General features: G+C 59.1%; 1 protein-coding gene across 5 annotated transcripts; it reads right to left on the bottom strand.

Moving 5' to 3' along the window:
• Positions 1-541: 541 nt before the first annotated feature.
• Tmem114 (transmembrane protein 114) lies at positions 542-13,641 on the bottom strand. 5 transcript variants are annotated; one of them, XM_048789191.1, is made up of 5 exons: positions 13,088-13,641; positions 12,728-12,803; positions 2,481-2,618; positions 1,258-1,375; positions 909-1,049 (listed from the first exon to the last, which is right to left on the bottom strand). In XM_048789191.1, exons 1-5 carry the CDS (start codon positions 13,305-13,307, stop codon positions 1,041-1,043), a joined length of 561 nt encoding a protein of 186 aa, XP_048645148.1. In that variant the 5' UTR covers positions 13,308-13,641; the 3' UTR covers positions 909-1,040. The 5 variants fall into 5 exon arrangements, 4 of the variants coding, with proteins under 4 accessions (XP_015347026.1, XP_015347027.1, XP_048645148.1 ...); XR_007342601.1 differs by having other exon boundaries at positions 1,040-1,049; positions 12,728-12,808; XM_015491540.2 differs by lacking the exon at positions 1,258-1,375 and having other exon boundaries at positions 542-1,049; positions 12,728-12,808.
• Positions 13,642-13,975: the final 334 nt, after the last annotated feature.

Raw genomic sequence — 13,975 nt, 5'->3', positions numbered from 1 at the left:
AGGTTGTCACAGGAGGCCCTAGGGGTCTCCTGGGTGCTGCAAAGCTGAAGTCAGGGCTGTGGGTGGCTCTTCCCACTCACCGTGGGGTGGCTGCTGTCCTAGGATTGCTTCCTGTCACTCCCGGGTGACACGGGGCCCTGTTCACTGGCCCAGGGGTCTTCCCTCTGGGATGACCAGCCCTGGTCCTGAGGACCAGCTCACTGGGTGCCTTTTCCGTTGGAGGGTCAGGAGCAAGGTCCAGCTGGAGCGTCCGCACCTCAGGGCGGAGAGCCCAGGGCTGTGCCCACTCCTTGCAGGCCTCCGCTGCACCTTCCCATGCCAGCGTGTGAGCCAGGGCAACTCCATGCCTAGTGGGCGCAAGGCAGCTGACCCTGGGCCTGTCCAGAAGCTGCACTGGGGCCTAGGAGCTGGCCTTAAGAGAGGAGGGTGCTGCTGGCTCACTGTGCAGCTTTGCACAAGTTACCTGACCTCTCTGGTCATTCTGAACATTTCATAACAAGGAGGAGCCCATGATGCCAGAGGAGGCACCCAGACACAGATGTCACGGGAACAGAGCTTGAAGTTCCCTGTGCAGAGGACTGTCATTTATTTCAAGTGACATGGGTCCAGCAGTTCCTCGGCCTCTTGCAGCAGGCCCAGGCAGACACACGGGCACCTGGCACAGAGCACTCTGGGCTGCACGGACGGCAGCTCAGGCCCCAGAGGGCAGGGCCACCCCTGGCCTCCACGGACAGCCTTTGAGGGAGAGGAGGTGGGTCTGGGAGGCCCCGGGGCCAAGCCCTCCCTCCCAACGCCGCCAGGACAGGGTGTCCCAGCTCAGATGGCCTGGTCCTGCCTCCGCCGCAGGCTGAGCACACGCGCGGCCACCATGAAGGCCACCCCAGTGAACAGCTCCGAGACGAAGCTGATGCAGCCCAGGGCCAGCGACCAGCCGAAGCGGATGTCCACCTGGTCCAGGAGCGCCCGCTCCCCCAGCAGACACAGCGCCTCGCGGAAGGCAGCGGCCGAGTAGGCGATGTAGACACTGATGCCAGTGAGCGTCACCATGGCTGCAGGGGCAAGGAGAGCAGATCAGAGCTGCCGGCGCCTCCGCCCTCCTCCCGCTCCTCCTCCCGCCCCTCCTCCTGCCCCCTCCTCCTCCCCCCCACCCACCCCAGCCCGTGGGCCTCCCCAGTGCTCTCTCCCTCCCTCCCTCCCACTCCAGAGCTGGGCTCTCCCTCTGCCTGCCCCTACCTTCCTCCCTGTCCCAGCTCACACCTCTATTCCTGTTCCTGCCCCCACATCCAGGTCACAGTTGCGTCTTGCTCTCCTGTGTGTTGTCACCCACAGTGCCTGTCCCCCTGTGGGCTGTGAGTCCCATCTCATTTCCCCAGACCTAGAAGGGCGCAGACGGCGGGCGGCGGTTCCACAGATGAGACTAGGGCAGTGTATCCACACAGCAGCCTGGCCCCGTGGGGCTCTCACATCTAAGTTCAGTTTCACCAACTGCCCAGTCTCTCCTTGGCACTGGCCACTCGAGCCTGTCTCCCGGCGCCCTGGCCGCACAGCACAGTGTGGATTGGAGAATTCACCATCACAGAGAGGTCTGCGGGCGGTGATGGTTTTGAGAATCAGCCATTGGGTGAACTACTAGTACTAATATCAATGTCAGCATCAGTAAAAGAGTAGGGGCTGGAGCTCAGGGCCTGCACCACTGTCCACCCGCAGACTGTCTCCCTCCTTGGGTCCCAAGTGGCCTCAGCTCTCTTCCTCTTTTAATGAGGAAGCTCTCCAAGCACAGGGCACAGGGAGCCACGGGGTGGCTTGCGGTGGCCTGATCCAGTTTCTAAGCCCTCCCTTCTGCCAAACACACAGAATCAACCCGGCCGTGACTGGTTTTCCCTTTGTTTAGTTTTCTGAGTCTTTTTAGGCACATAGAAATTGTAGGCATCACTGTGGACACTTGTGATCGAGGCACACTGGCATGGGCTGGCTGTCTGCCACCCATGTCACCTCCCGCACTTGACCCTTTCTTGTGGTGAGAACTTTCAAAATCTGCCCTCTTGGCAAGTTTCAAGTACACAACAGACTGTTATTAATGGCAGTCACCAGGACACACAGCAGGTCTGGAACTCATTCCTCCCAACTTTGACACCTCTCCGGCCCCACCCACGGCCCCCTCTCTATGACCTTGGCTTGTTGAGACCAGGTCTGAGCCAGGTCATGTGGCATTTGTCCTTCTGAGCCAGTGGTGCCTCTTTCTAATCCATCCATGTGGCTCTCCAGGATGGCTGCAGCCAGGCCCCTTCCCAGGCCACAGCCTGAAGGCGCGGAGCTGGCAGGGCCAGGCAAAGGCACCACAGTCCCCACAAGCTGTCCCCACCGCTGCTTCTTTCCTGGAGTCCGGCCCTGGGTCCTGGCCGGAAACCACTGATCCCTTCAACTGACAAGCTGCTGAGAGTCCCTGCCCAGCACCCGCCACCCGCAGAGTGGACACCTACCTCCGAAGAGGAAGAGGGTCCCAGTGAGCAGCAGGAGGAGGTAGGCTTGGAGGAGGAAGCTCAGAAACCCCGTCATCCCCCCGAAAACCATCAGGATCAGGCTGAGCGGCAGCAGAATCACAAACGTCCCGTGCATAGCTTGAGGAGAGAGACAGGGGACACGGGCAGCAGAGGTTACTAACATGCCCCGTCCCCCCAACACACAGCTCCTGAGCACCCACCACGGCCGCACCCGAAGCTGGGGAAATGACCACCACTGCTTCTGATGACAATGACTCGGTGGCAGTGCCTCGTCCTGCACGGTGTGTGCCCTGAGCCCCGCCATCCGCCCTGGGAACCCCGAGGTGCTGTTATAGGACTCCTCACTTATCCCCCGGTGCCCACTCAGGAGCGGAGAAACCAAGATCCTGCCCTCCGGCCACACGCCAGCGAGTGGAGTCCAGCCGTGAGCGGACTCCGCACACCAGAGTTGAGAGCCGGTGACCAACAGGGCTGCCCAGTAGCAAGGAGGCTGGCAACAGCGCCCCCGGCGGTCGCTGAGGGCAGCACGCGGCGGAGCGAGGAGCGGGTGCACAGAGCGGGGGCAGGGTGGGACCAGGCGCCCGGGAGACCAGGGGCGAGGGGCGGAGCCTGCAGGAGGCGGAGCCTGCAGGAGGCGGAGCCGTGGGCGGGGCCAGCCCGCAGGGGCCTTGGCCCTTCTCTCCCAGAGAGCCAGAGTTGTCACAGTTTGGGGCAGAGGACAGCGAAGTCCACCTAAGGGAACGGGCTTCTGCAGGACTGCCCTGGGTGCTGGTTGGAACTGACACCGCCCGGCTCCCAGGAAGGTCTTGAAAGGTCTTTGCCGATGCTTAAAGTTAAGGAGCGCAAGATGAGATCGTCCTGGATTCGAAGGTCCTGCGTCGCAGGAGTGTCTCCTCGCAGAAAGACTGAAGACGCGGAGGAGGAGGGACAAGAGGGTGGAGGCCGAGCCTGGAGGAGCCCAAAGCTAGCTTCGTCCTAGGCCATGGACTTTGTGGTGGCCCAAGGACACTAAGGCAAAGGACAAGGCAGGAAGTGGAGTGGCCCTTGGCTGGGGGGAGCGGTGGTGGGACATCCCTCTTCATGACCAGATACCCAGCGGCTGGAGCCAGGGGTCAGCAGCAGGGGCTCAGCACACCGCCAAGGGAGGAGCCCTGCCACAGGCAGATAGTCACACAGGTGGCCTGGGACCCCTCACGACGGTGGCGTATGGGACTCTAGGGCCCCCGTGGTGTAATCCGGCCAGCGGGTTGGAACCGGGCCTGGGGCCACTGGAGAAGCCGTCAGGGTGGAGCCTGAGATAGAATTCCCCCCCCCCCAGCTTGGGACAGCAAGAGGACAGCAAGGTCAGCTGGCCAGACACAGGCTGCCACGGGGTTCTGCCGGCAAGACGCCATCGCCAGAGGCGGCCCCTGGACCTCGACCTACAGGATGTGAGCCACAATAAGCTTCTTCATTAAAACCTACTGGACAGGGAGGGTTGTCATGGGCAACAGAAAACGCACTGACCCGTCCACAGTAATAAAGATGGTGAAGATAGCCGTCCAGCCTCCACCACACCGCTCTGTCTTCAGGTCCCCAAAGAGCCACCAGCCTTGGCAGGCGGAGAAAACCAGGCTAAACTCCCTCCCGGGACCACCAGAGATGGCAGTCCTGTCACCGTGGCCTAGACGGCATGGCTGCCCTCCTTCCTCCTGTCCAAGGAAGAAACAGCGGCTCAGTGCAGCTGCTGAAGTGTGACCCTGGCCCCGCAAGCTCAGGCTCCTGCGCGGCTCCATCCCCGTCAGCAGCTGAGAGATGGGATCATTTCTCATGTAGAAATTAATGAGGTTTCCAGGCCCCCCGGAGCTCCCCAGACACCCCTCGAGCCAACTTGACCTACACATTCAATTAAATGTCTGGGTATGAACAGCTCCCCAGGGGAGGGTTGTACAATCTCCTGCAGAAATCTGGTCGAGCTCTGTGTGCATATGTGTGAAGTCATATTCTTTATTTTGTTTGGGTTTGTCTTTCTTTTTTTTTCCAGAATCGAAGTCGTGGAACATGAATATCGATTCCAAGTTTTGTTCTACTGCGAACTGCACCGGTCTCAAACCACATCTCAGAATGTGCTTAGAGTGTGGATGTGGCAGAGTGATAGATTTCTGGGAACTGGGATATTTGGACGGTGCTGGGATATCATTGTGGGGTTGGAGTGAGAGTGACCAGTCAAAAGACCACTTAATAGGGCATACAAGCTGTGTGACTGTGGACGAACGACTAGACCACTCTGCGCCTCATGGGTTAGATGAGAACGCCTGCCTGACGACTGCCGAGGACTTATTAAATTCAGCAGACACACAGAGCTCAGCACACAAAAACGCCTAAGTCACAGAGAGTTGCCCCCTTGTGGCTATGTAGACAGAGCACACACAGGGCTTATCACCCAAACCAAACACTCTGAGAGCCAGATAATCATCGGCAGTCACTAAGCCATCTACCATGACCGCAGCATACACCGGGAGCAGTCAGGGCCAACCAGGACAGCGGGTCAGGCCTGTGTCCACCCCTGTGTTTAGCAAACACCCAACACCTGCTGCCTACAAGCTCCGGCAGCTTCCAGCCACGGCCGAGGCAGGTTATGACCCAAGTTTGCAACCCTGTCTCCAGGCTTCCAGGGATGGAAACGGGTCAAAGAGCCCCTCTGGTGCAGCGCTTCCAGCCCAGCCCAGGTGCAGGGTGGCCCCGGGGACCCACAGGAAGCATGGAAACCTCTGAACTCCTAGGAAGACAGGGATTCTGTAGCCCATAGGGGCTCTGGGCCCATAGCCAGCCACGGGGTCCTAGATGTGACCTCCAAGAGCTGCACCACCTGACAAGGTCAGGGGGCATGACCCAGGAAGCCAGGCAAGGCCAAGTCACAGGCAAATCCAGGCCTGCCAGCCTCTCAGAGGCCAAAGCCCCTCCCCAGCACAGGGGCTGGCTGCCTGGTCCTGCTCAGTCTCCCTCCCTACAGACAGGCTGTTTGTCCCCACTTCTGACACTGCCCAGTCAGACCAAACCCTGCTTCCTTGGACCCTCCCAAAACCACCCATCAAATCCCTGGTCCTGTTGGTCCCTCTAAAAACCTGTGTCTGAGGCGCCCAGAGTCCTCGTGGTGCGTGTCGACCTGGTTGCAATGAGCAGTGAGCCACTTGTCCAGCTACAGATGGTCCCTGGGGGTCTGAGGCTGAGGGCACCAGCAGGGCCAAGGGCTGTCCCAGGCACTAGGAGGGGAGGGCGCAATGGAGTCAGGCAGGGCAGGAGGAACCCAAGGCCAGAGACCCAGAGCTTTCTTCCTCATGGTTCATTTCCTGGGGAGCCGACAACGTGCACAATCTGCAAACTGGAAAGGTCCAAGAGCCGAGCCAGAGGGCCGGGCAGGGATGACAGGGACAGCAGCGGACTCGGAAGCAAGAATCCCGACTCCTGGACTCCAGTCTCATGCCATTCCCTGTTGGTGGTCTTGGGAGGAAAGGGTCCTGGACCTGAGACCAGCAGACACACCTCCTCACCCCGGGGCCTTGGGGACAGGGGGCCTGGCAGGGGCCTATTCTATGATAATGAGGCTGCCGCTATAAACTGGGCGGCTAGCAGGCAACAGGAACTTACTCCCTCACAGTCCCAGAGGCCCGAATTCTGAAACCACGGTGTGACAGGACCGAGTTCCAGGGAACGCCTCCCTTGCCCCTTCCACTTTCCTGTGGCTTCAGGGACCCTGGACGCGCCTGGGCCCTCTTCTCTCCTCTCTGTATAAGGACCCTTGTCGTTGGATTTAGGGCCCGCCCAGAGCATCCAAGATGATCTCGTCCCCAGATCCCCGAGTGCCTCTGCAGAGCGCTTCTTCCAAATAAGGTTCTGGGGCTGAGGATGTGGGCACATCTGGTTGCAGGTGGCACCATGTCCCTCCCCACTGTCTTGTATGGTATACAGCAGGAGCCTCATAAGCGGCACAGGAGATGACAGCTGTGGTTATTATACAGGATTGATAATATGAAATGCCGACAGGCGTCTCATCAAGGTCAACGTGGATGCCCAAGTGAGGGCATCTTTTCAGTTCAAAAACGCTCTGCTGCAGTAAGTCAGGGGCAAGCGACCCACGAGGAACAGAAACGAGACGCTCCTGCCAGGGGACATCTGTGTTTCCCTGTGACCAACACGTCGTGCCCATCAGCCTTTCACCACTGTGACCAAAACACCTGCAAGAACAACTCGGGGGGGAGGTTTATTTGGGCTCAGTTTCAGAGATTTCGCCCGTGGTCCTCCGGCGCCAGCGCTGGCCCAAGGTGAGGCAGATCGCCATGGCGGAAGGTCGTGGTGGGGCAGGGTGCTCAGCTCCAGGCAGAACCAGAGCCATCCAAGCCCTGGCAGAAGACAGGCTCCAGAACCAGCCACCAAGGACCACCACGCCACCGACTTTGACTCCACGTGTCACCGTGACTTGGGGACTCCAGGGAGGTTCAGAAACACATGGTCCTATGGGGCCGGGAGGGGCGTGGCTTTTTAAATGTTGGTGAATAGTTGCCCCTGAGTCTGTCTTGAGGACAGGGCTGTCCTTCGCTGCCTTCATGGTCTCCGTGATGCACCGTGACATGGAAAGAGCAGGAGTCGGCAAAGTCCCGCATTCGAATCCTGACTCCGCCTCCCACTGAGCACAGCACCATCTCTGCAAAGCCCGGTTTCCTCACCTGTCGACTGGACCCTGGACGCTGGCCTGGCGGAGCCTCGGTGAGCACTGCACCGAGGACAAGCGAGCGTTCCTTCCTTTCCTCTCATCCTGCCGACTCCACCAGGAACAAGCTTTAATTCCCATTCACAGACTGAGACCCCAGGTACCCAGGCCACCTGCCCACGTGCTGTGAAGGGCCCTCTGAAATCCACGGGAAAGCGGGTTGGCAGAGAGGGTCGTGGGGCTGCAGAGAGGGGCACTCAGCCAAGCTGGGGGTGGGGGCGAGGAAAGAGGGGAAGCGTCCCGGCTGAGACCCGAGGTAAGGGCAGGAGGCGTGAACTGGGCTCAGAGGTGGACGGGTGGGCACAGAAGACAACACAGATTGCCACCGTCCAGGAGCGGGAGGCACTGGGAGCAATGTGACCTCAGCTCCTGCGGCTGGAGGGGTGGTGGGAGGCACAGGGGGTCCCTGGGCCCGCTGATGAGAAGCCCGGCGCAGGCAGCCCTCTTGGGGGCTTTTACCCCAATGTGAAACCTTCCTAGAGAAACTTCAGATGAGACCCAGTTAACCAACACCAGCTCCGCCCCTCCCTCCCCTTACAGAGCGGCCTCTGAGGACGGCTTGGTGCGGACTCGCCCGGCTTGTTTCTGTGTTCTGTCTATTTTCTATATGTCGACATGTTTTCCTAATTCTATACCCACGCTCGGTCGTGCTTTAACTTAGCTGAAAACAGGAAAGTTGGCCCTCCTTTGCCTCGGTCATAATTGATAGTATTTCTTTGTCTTAATGGCACACAAAATAAAGGGGCATCTTAAAGTTTTGTTAAATACCACAGAAAAGTTATATAACATGGCTTCCTCGGGGAGGGATAATAAATGCCTACAACCTCTGTAACCTGCTTGCAATATTCCACATCTTGGGGTTCTACCCTGTTAGCCTTGTCGTACTGGCTGTATAATATTTCTTAAAATGATTAACACACACACACACACACACACACATATACACACACACACATATACACACACACACACACACACAAGTGTCATCCAGGGGCACCAAGGCTGTATCTTATTGTTTCTTATATGGCACAGTAACTTCTCAGGAGTCTCACGTGGAAAACACTAGAAGTAGAATTATATAAAATAATTCTTGGTCTTAGTTTTCAACAGATACTCCAGACAGCCAGCCTGAAGCACAGGCCTCTGGCCCGGGGACCCGCCCCCCTCCCTCCACCCTTCCCGCCTGCAGCCCAGCTGTGTGTAACTCACACCCAGCATTCCCTCCCAGCCCAGACAGCCTCTTAACTCCGCACGACATGTCCCCGGTCCCTTGTCTGTTTCTGTCCCCCACCACTTCCACTCTGGAGCTGCACCCAGCACCGTGGGAGGGCTGATTTCAATTTTCCATGCTACTGCATCAGCCCAGCACCCGCAAGACTAGAAACCCAGACTGGTAATTCCTAACTTCCTGCTCAGAGGCCAGCCAGGCCAGCCTGCTGACCTGGGTCCAGCTTCAGCCACAGGTGCATTGTGCTGGGCCAAGCGTTTGACCCCTCTGGTCCAATCCAATCAGCCTGGTCATTCTCATGGGATCTCGGGAGGTGCAGCTCAGGAGGGACCTGGAAAGACCAGGGCGCCCCTGAGAAGCACTTTGGGCCACACTGTCCAGGAATGCCGGCCTCCTGGGGGTGCCTGGAACCCACCGGCTCAGCCCTGCCTCCGCCCTGCCTCCGGGATGTCCCTGCCAGCCATCTTTGTAATGCCCATCTCTGCTCCCAGTGGGAAGGAGGCAGTGTGAGGTAGCAGGACTCTGAACCCAGAATAAAGCAGGCACGAAGCTCCTCTTCAGGTGTGCCAAGGCCTCCGATCTTAATGTACACAGAGCACACTGAGAGGAAACTCAGCGTAGCATTGCTCTAACAAGGTAGAAGCAAACAGTGTTCGAATCCCAGATCTGCCAGTTTTGCTGTGCAAACTTACGTAACTGATCTAACTGATCTGTGTCTCGGTTTCCTCACCAGCAAAGTTGGGGATGATAAGGGTACTACTGCCTGTTGCAAAGATTAAACGAGCTGATGGACACATGAGAGACCTCAGAGCCATGTTTGACAAACAGCCACGGGTCCCATGTTCTGTTCAGCCAGCCAGCCCAGTGCTGGGGGGTAGGGGAGGTAAATAACTCAGTAAGTAAATGAGTCTGGTGGGTCTGTGATCACTAGCTCCATTTTACAGATGAAAACCTTGAGGTTCAGAGAGGTAACATGATTCCACGCAGAAAGAGGCAATAATTGAGCTCCTACTGTGTGCATCCTGGGGTGCTTTGCATGTGTGATCTCATTTCTTCCCAGAAAAGCCTTTTTATGGAACCAGCTGACCCATAAGAAGTCACAGGGCTGGCTGAGTGGAGGGCAGGGGACCCCAGGCCCCATCCCTCATCAGCTATAGGCTGGTCCATCCCTGTGGTTACAGGTGGGCACTGCCTCAGCCTGGCCAATCAGCACACCCCATCCTCTTGGCTACAGTGATTGGCTCAGCACCAAGCATGTGACCCATCTGCTCCAATGAAAGGCTGGCTGGAAGTGTGCGAAGTTGCTGAGACGTGGCTCATCTCTTCCTGCGGGGCTGCTGAGGCCCCTGGGGCTGAAGAGAGCCAGCCCACAGAGGCAAGGGGAGAGGGGTTGGATGGTGGTGGGCTCAGCCTTTCCCTTGCCTGGGCTCCTAGCTCCTCTTCTTTAAACTAGTGACCTTGAGTTTCTGTCCCCTGCTGGCTGGGGAGCCTGGCTCTGCTCCACACACCGTGCTGAGCTGGAAGAAATCCCAGCCACCCCAAATCCTCTGGTCCCTGGCCAAGGAGCCAAACCCATGGCTCCCCAGAGCTTTCCGGAACCCCGAGCAAGGGGGATCCTGCTGACAGGGAACCGTCCCTTGGAAACCCGGCTCTGCCACCTGACAGAAATCGCTGAGCGCGTGGGGCACACTGTTCGTGACCCTGATGTTGCTGCTCAGCTTCCCGCACCACCAGGTCCGACAGAGTCAGGGAGGCCAGGCGGGTTTGCCCAGCAGCTCTCTGTCGGCCTGCTTGGGTTCTTGGAGGAAGGAGATCAAGGTTTGTTCCCATACACCCCCCCCCAGGATTGCCCAGGAGGTGACGCAGAGCAGTGACGCTCCGCGCTTGGCCTCTCTGGCCTCCGCAGCAGCTCCTTGAAGGAGCCTTTATGTAAAAGCCTTCACATAATGAAAGAACTTGGACCAAACTCAAAACGCATTGAGGGAAGAAGAGATTCCAGGAGAAAAAGCTCTCTCTGGGGGTGATTTTCAATGAACTTGCGGTCTGAAGGGGCAGCTTGCCCTCCTTCGTGGAGGAGACACGGCAATAACAGCAGGCCGCGCACTGCCCTAGGTCTTTAAAGGTGCTCTCCAGTGCCATCCTCACGGAAGCCTCAGGAGGGAGATCGACAGTGGCCTTCATTTTGCCCGTGAGGGAGCTGGGGCTCAGGGGTGTCGGGACATTCAAGGCCAGCTGGCTAGCTGGTGGTGACGCCCAGATGATGAGACCTACATCTGAGGGCAAATGGACGTGGAGCCTCTCCATGTGACTTCTGCCTGTGTCTCAGAATCCTGGAGAGCAGGCTTGTTGCATTTCCAAGTTTGAAAAGGAAGCCAGCCCCGTGCCAAGGACAGCTAGCCATGCAACCTACCCCTCCCTGGGACATGGTGGCTACATGACAGCACCCAGCCTGCCAGAGGGTCAGCACTCCATGGTGTAACTGCAGCTAAGAAGAGAGAACTGACACCTACTGAGCTCTTGGCCTGTGTCCGTCACCTCACTCCTTCATGTGACCTGGAGCTCCCAGGGCAACCCCAGCACCACACAAGGTCCTGGTGACGTTCGTCTTTTCATGCATTTTCGTTCTTATGGAATCCTGACCACACCCCTCAGGGTTTTGATGGCTCATTTTGATCAAGATGGAAAATGAGGCTCAGAGAGGTTATTAAGACACCGATTTCAGGGCCAGTCAGGCTCCTGTGAGGGTCCGAGCCGGATGAACCCTCATCTGCCTTACTTCAAATACAGGAATTCTTGATAATGCTAGAAACCGTGCCCCAAGAACACCCAGAGTTCCACCCCATGCATCTGGATCGCAAGAGAAGTGCATGGTGTCCCCACCTGTCCTCTATCTTCCACAGCCCAGGCATCCGGGAGGTGTCCCCTCCAAGGGGCCTTACACAGAGGGGTGCTGGGGGTCACACAGATCTCACAAGAGCCAGTTCTGGGAACTTTTTTAGCCAGGTACTGCTTGCTGTGTTGCAGCCTGAAATTCACCACAGGTGAAGTATTTATGCCACAGTAATTGGCAAATGCTGCAATCCAGGGGCTTTTCGAAAATTATTATTTCCCAGAGAGCCAGTTGTTAAATAGTTCTTATGTGTGTTCAGCAAACTCATGACCACACTATGCCAGGTCCTGGGTTAAGTGTCAAGAATGCACAACTAGACTCCATCCCTGACCTCAGGGGTCCACGGTCTACTGAGGGAGGCAGATTCTATCTGAAAAATGCCACACACCTGTGCTATGGGTAGGAGTCAGCTGGCAGGGCGGGAGCAGGGAGACACTGGGTGCAGGGGACAATGCATTCCAAGTTTTGTGACAGGGAAGGGTGGCATGCTCCAGGAAGTGGCCCAAGGCCACTGTGGCTGAAGAGGGACCCTGCCCGGCTTCTTTATTCTGAGTCCCATCCTCAAGCCTCAGTAGCTGTACCTGAGGCTCTCCACGCTGTTCAGGGTCTGGGGGTCCCCGTCCTCCTTTCCTCATCAGATCCTGTCCAGGCCGCCTCCCTTGGCCTCGATTCCTCACTGGAACCGTGAACACGTAAGTGGAGCTAATGACACCATAGGCGGGTGCAGGAACCAGAGAGAGACGGGGGGAGGTCCTGAAGCGCCTGATGGTCCCAAGCCTCCTTCATGGAGCGGAGCTCGTTCTCCTCCTTCTTTGCCAGTCTGGCCCCCTACTGAGCGCCATGCATGGGCTTCGCACTGGAGAGCCAGCCACCAAAGGCAGACAGGATGGCCCGGGGGAGGGCTGCTGCTGACTCCTCATCAGGTGCTGAGCACCCCACCACGGCCAGGCCAGCCCCGGCTCTGGGATAAGAACTCTCCGTCCACGTTCGGCTCACAGGCTGGTTTAGGTGCCTGCTTGGGCTTCCCATGCCCCTTCACGCTGCTCGCCATTCCAAAAGAAAACTACATCGCCACCTCTCTCTTCCCAGCTAGTCCTGAGCGCCTGTAGCACATGGACTGAATCTTAACCCTCCATCAGCAAGGTGCCAGGCACATAGAATCCACCAGTCAGTGTTGACGACTGAACCCTAACCACACATTGCAGACAGAGCGGCAGAGTCCAGCTTCCTGGTCTTAACCTACTCCCTTCTCAAGCCACCCCAGCTGCCAGCTCTGCAGTCCCACTGTTTGCAGAAAGGCTCCAGAGCTGAGCTTGGGCAGGGGCTGCTCCCCCTCCAACCTACCTCCCCGCGGTACTCACTGAGAAGTTGCTTGCTGGAGTCGCTGACTGTCACATTCTCCTGCCAGAAGGGGTTCATCAGCGGGGTGCACGAGCTCTGCACTGGATGGGACACAGGAATCAGTGACCAAGCTGACCAGCCCAGGGCTTGGTCCCTGCAGTCGCCCTGGATGCTCCCCCGGGAGGGCAGGAGGAGGGCTGGAGCAGCTCCAGCAAGAATTTCGAGCCCGGGCCCTTGACCCACCTTCCCCGGCTCCCCTAGACCTTGCCTTCGGGGGTTGGGGCTGGAGCAGGGGTTCGCGCTCAACAACAGATCCCAGTGAGCTGGGGCCCTCGCAGGGGGCGTTTGCGACCACCGCCCGGGGCCCTGGTGCGCCTTACCCCGGCAAGTCCGCCAGAGCCCGGAGTGCGAGCTCAGAGACTCGGGCTGGCTGCGGTTGGCTGTCCCCAGCGGGTCCTGCGCGCCGGGGCCGCTTCTCTCCAGCCGCTCGGTGTCAATGATGTACCAGAAGTCGGTGCCGATGGCGGCCGCCAGCAGCACGAAGCTGAGCGCCCCGGTGAGCGCCGCCGAGCCGGCCAGCGCGCCCAGGCGCACCCGCATCGCCAGCTCCGACCCCACCGCGTCCCTGCGGCCCCTCTGCGCTGCCAGCGCCCGCCGCCCGCCGCGAGCTCCCGGCTCCAGCCCACCCTCCCCGCCGTACCCGAGCCCGACCGCGACCCGGACCCGGCTCCGCCCTCGCACCCTCACCTGCCGCCAGGCTCACACCTGCTCCGCCCTCGGACGCCCCCTCGCCGGCGCTCAGACCCCCGGCCCCTGCTCCGCGGGCTCGTCCCTCCCCACCTCCACCTGCCGGCCTCCGCGCTCCGATCTCGGATCCCCAGCGCCTCACTTTCCCCCCCGGACCGCGCGCCCTCCGCTCTGCCGCCCTCCGCTCCGCCAGCCCCCAGCGCCCCACTCCGCCCTCCCGGCTCGGAGCTCTGGCTCCGCCCGAGGACCGAGAGGAGGCCACGCCGCCTGGACGTGGGCGGTGCCCCGCAGGCACCACGGGGATCGTGGGAGGGAGCGGGAAGGGACGCGCGGGCCCCAGGGTCCCGCCAGGGTTTGCAGACTCTCTGCAAGGGCGCCCCCGTCCAGCTCCAACTACCCTGCTTCCAAAACCCACCTGGAGCGGTCTCTCCGGGCTGCTAAGAGGGAAAGGCAGGTTCGTGTTTTATAAAAGTTCAATGAAGCAACAGGGTAGCCCCGATTCTCTAAATCTGTCGTCTCTG

This window comes from Marmota marmota, unplaced genomic scaffold (assembly GCF_001458135.2).
Source record: "Marmota marmota marmota unplaced genomic scaffold, marMar, whole genome shotgun sequence".
NCBI classification, from domain to species: Eukaryota; Metazoa; Chordata; class Mammalia; order Rodentia; family Sciuridae; genus Marmota; species Marmota marmota.
The sequence above is the reverse complement of the archived record's forward strand: the minus strand, read 5'-3'. Positions and strand labels throughout refer to the sequence as shown.

Bases quoted from the DNA above. Each gene is read 5' to 3' on its own strand.
- Tmem114 (XM_015491540.2), bottom strand. From the start codon at position 13,307: ATGCGGGTGCGCCTGGGCGCGCTGGCCGGCTCGGCGGCGCTCACCGGG. The intron at 12,809-13,087 runs GTAAGGCGCACC...TGTCCCATCCAG, and splicing joins GCTCTGGCGGACTTGCCGGG to TGCAGAGCTCGTGCACCCCG. The intron at 1,050-2,480 runs GTAGGTGTCCAC...TTGCCCCTGCAG, and splicing joins GACCCTCTTCCTCTTCGGAG to CCATGGTGACGCTCACTGGC.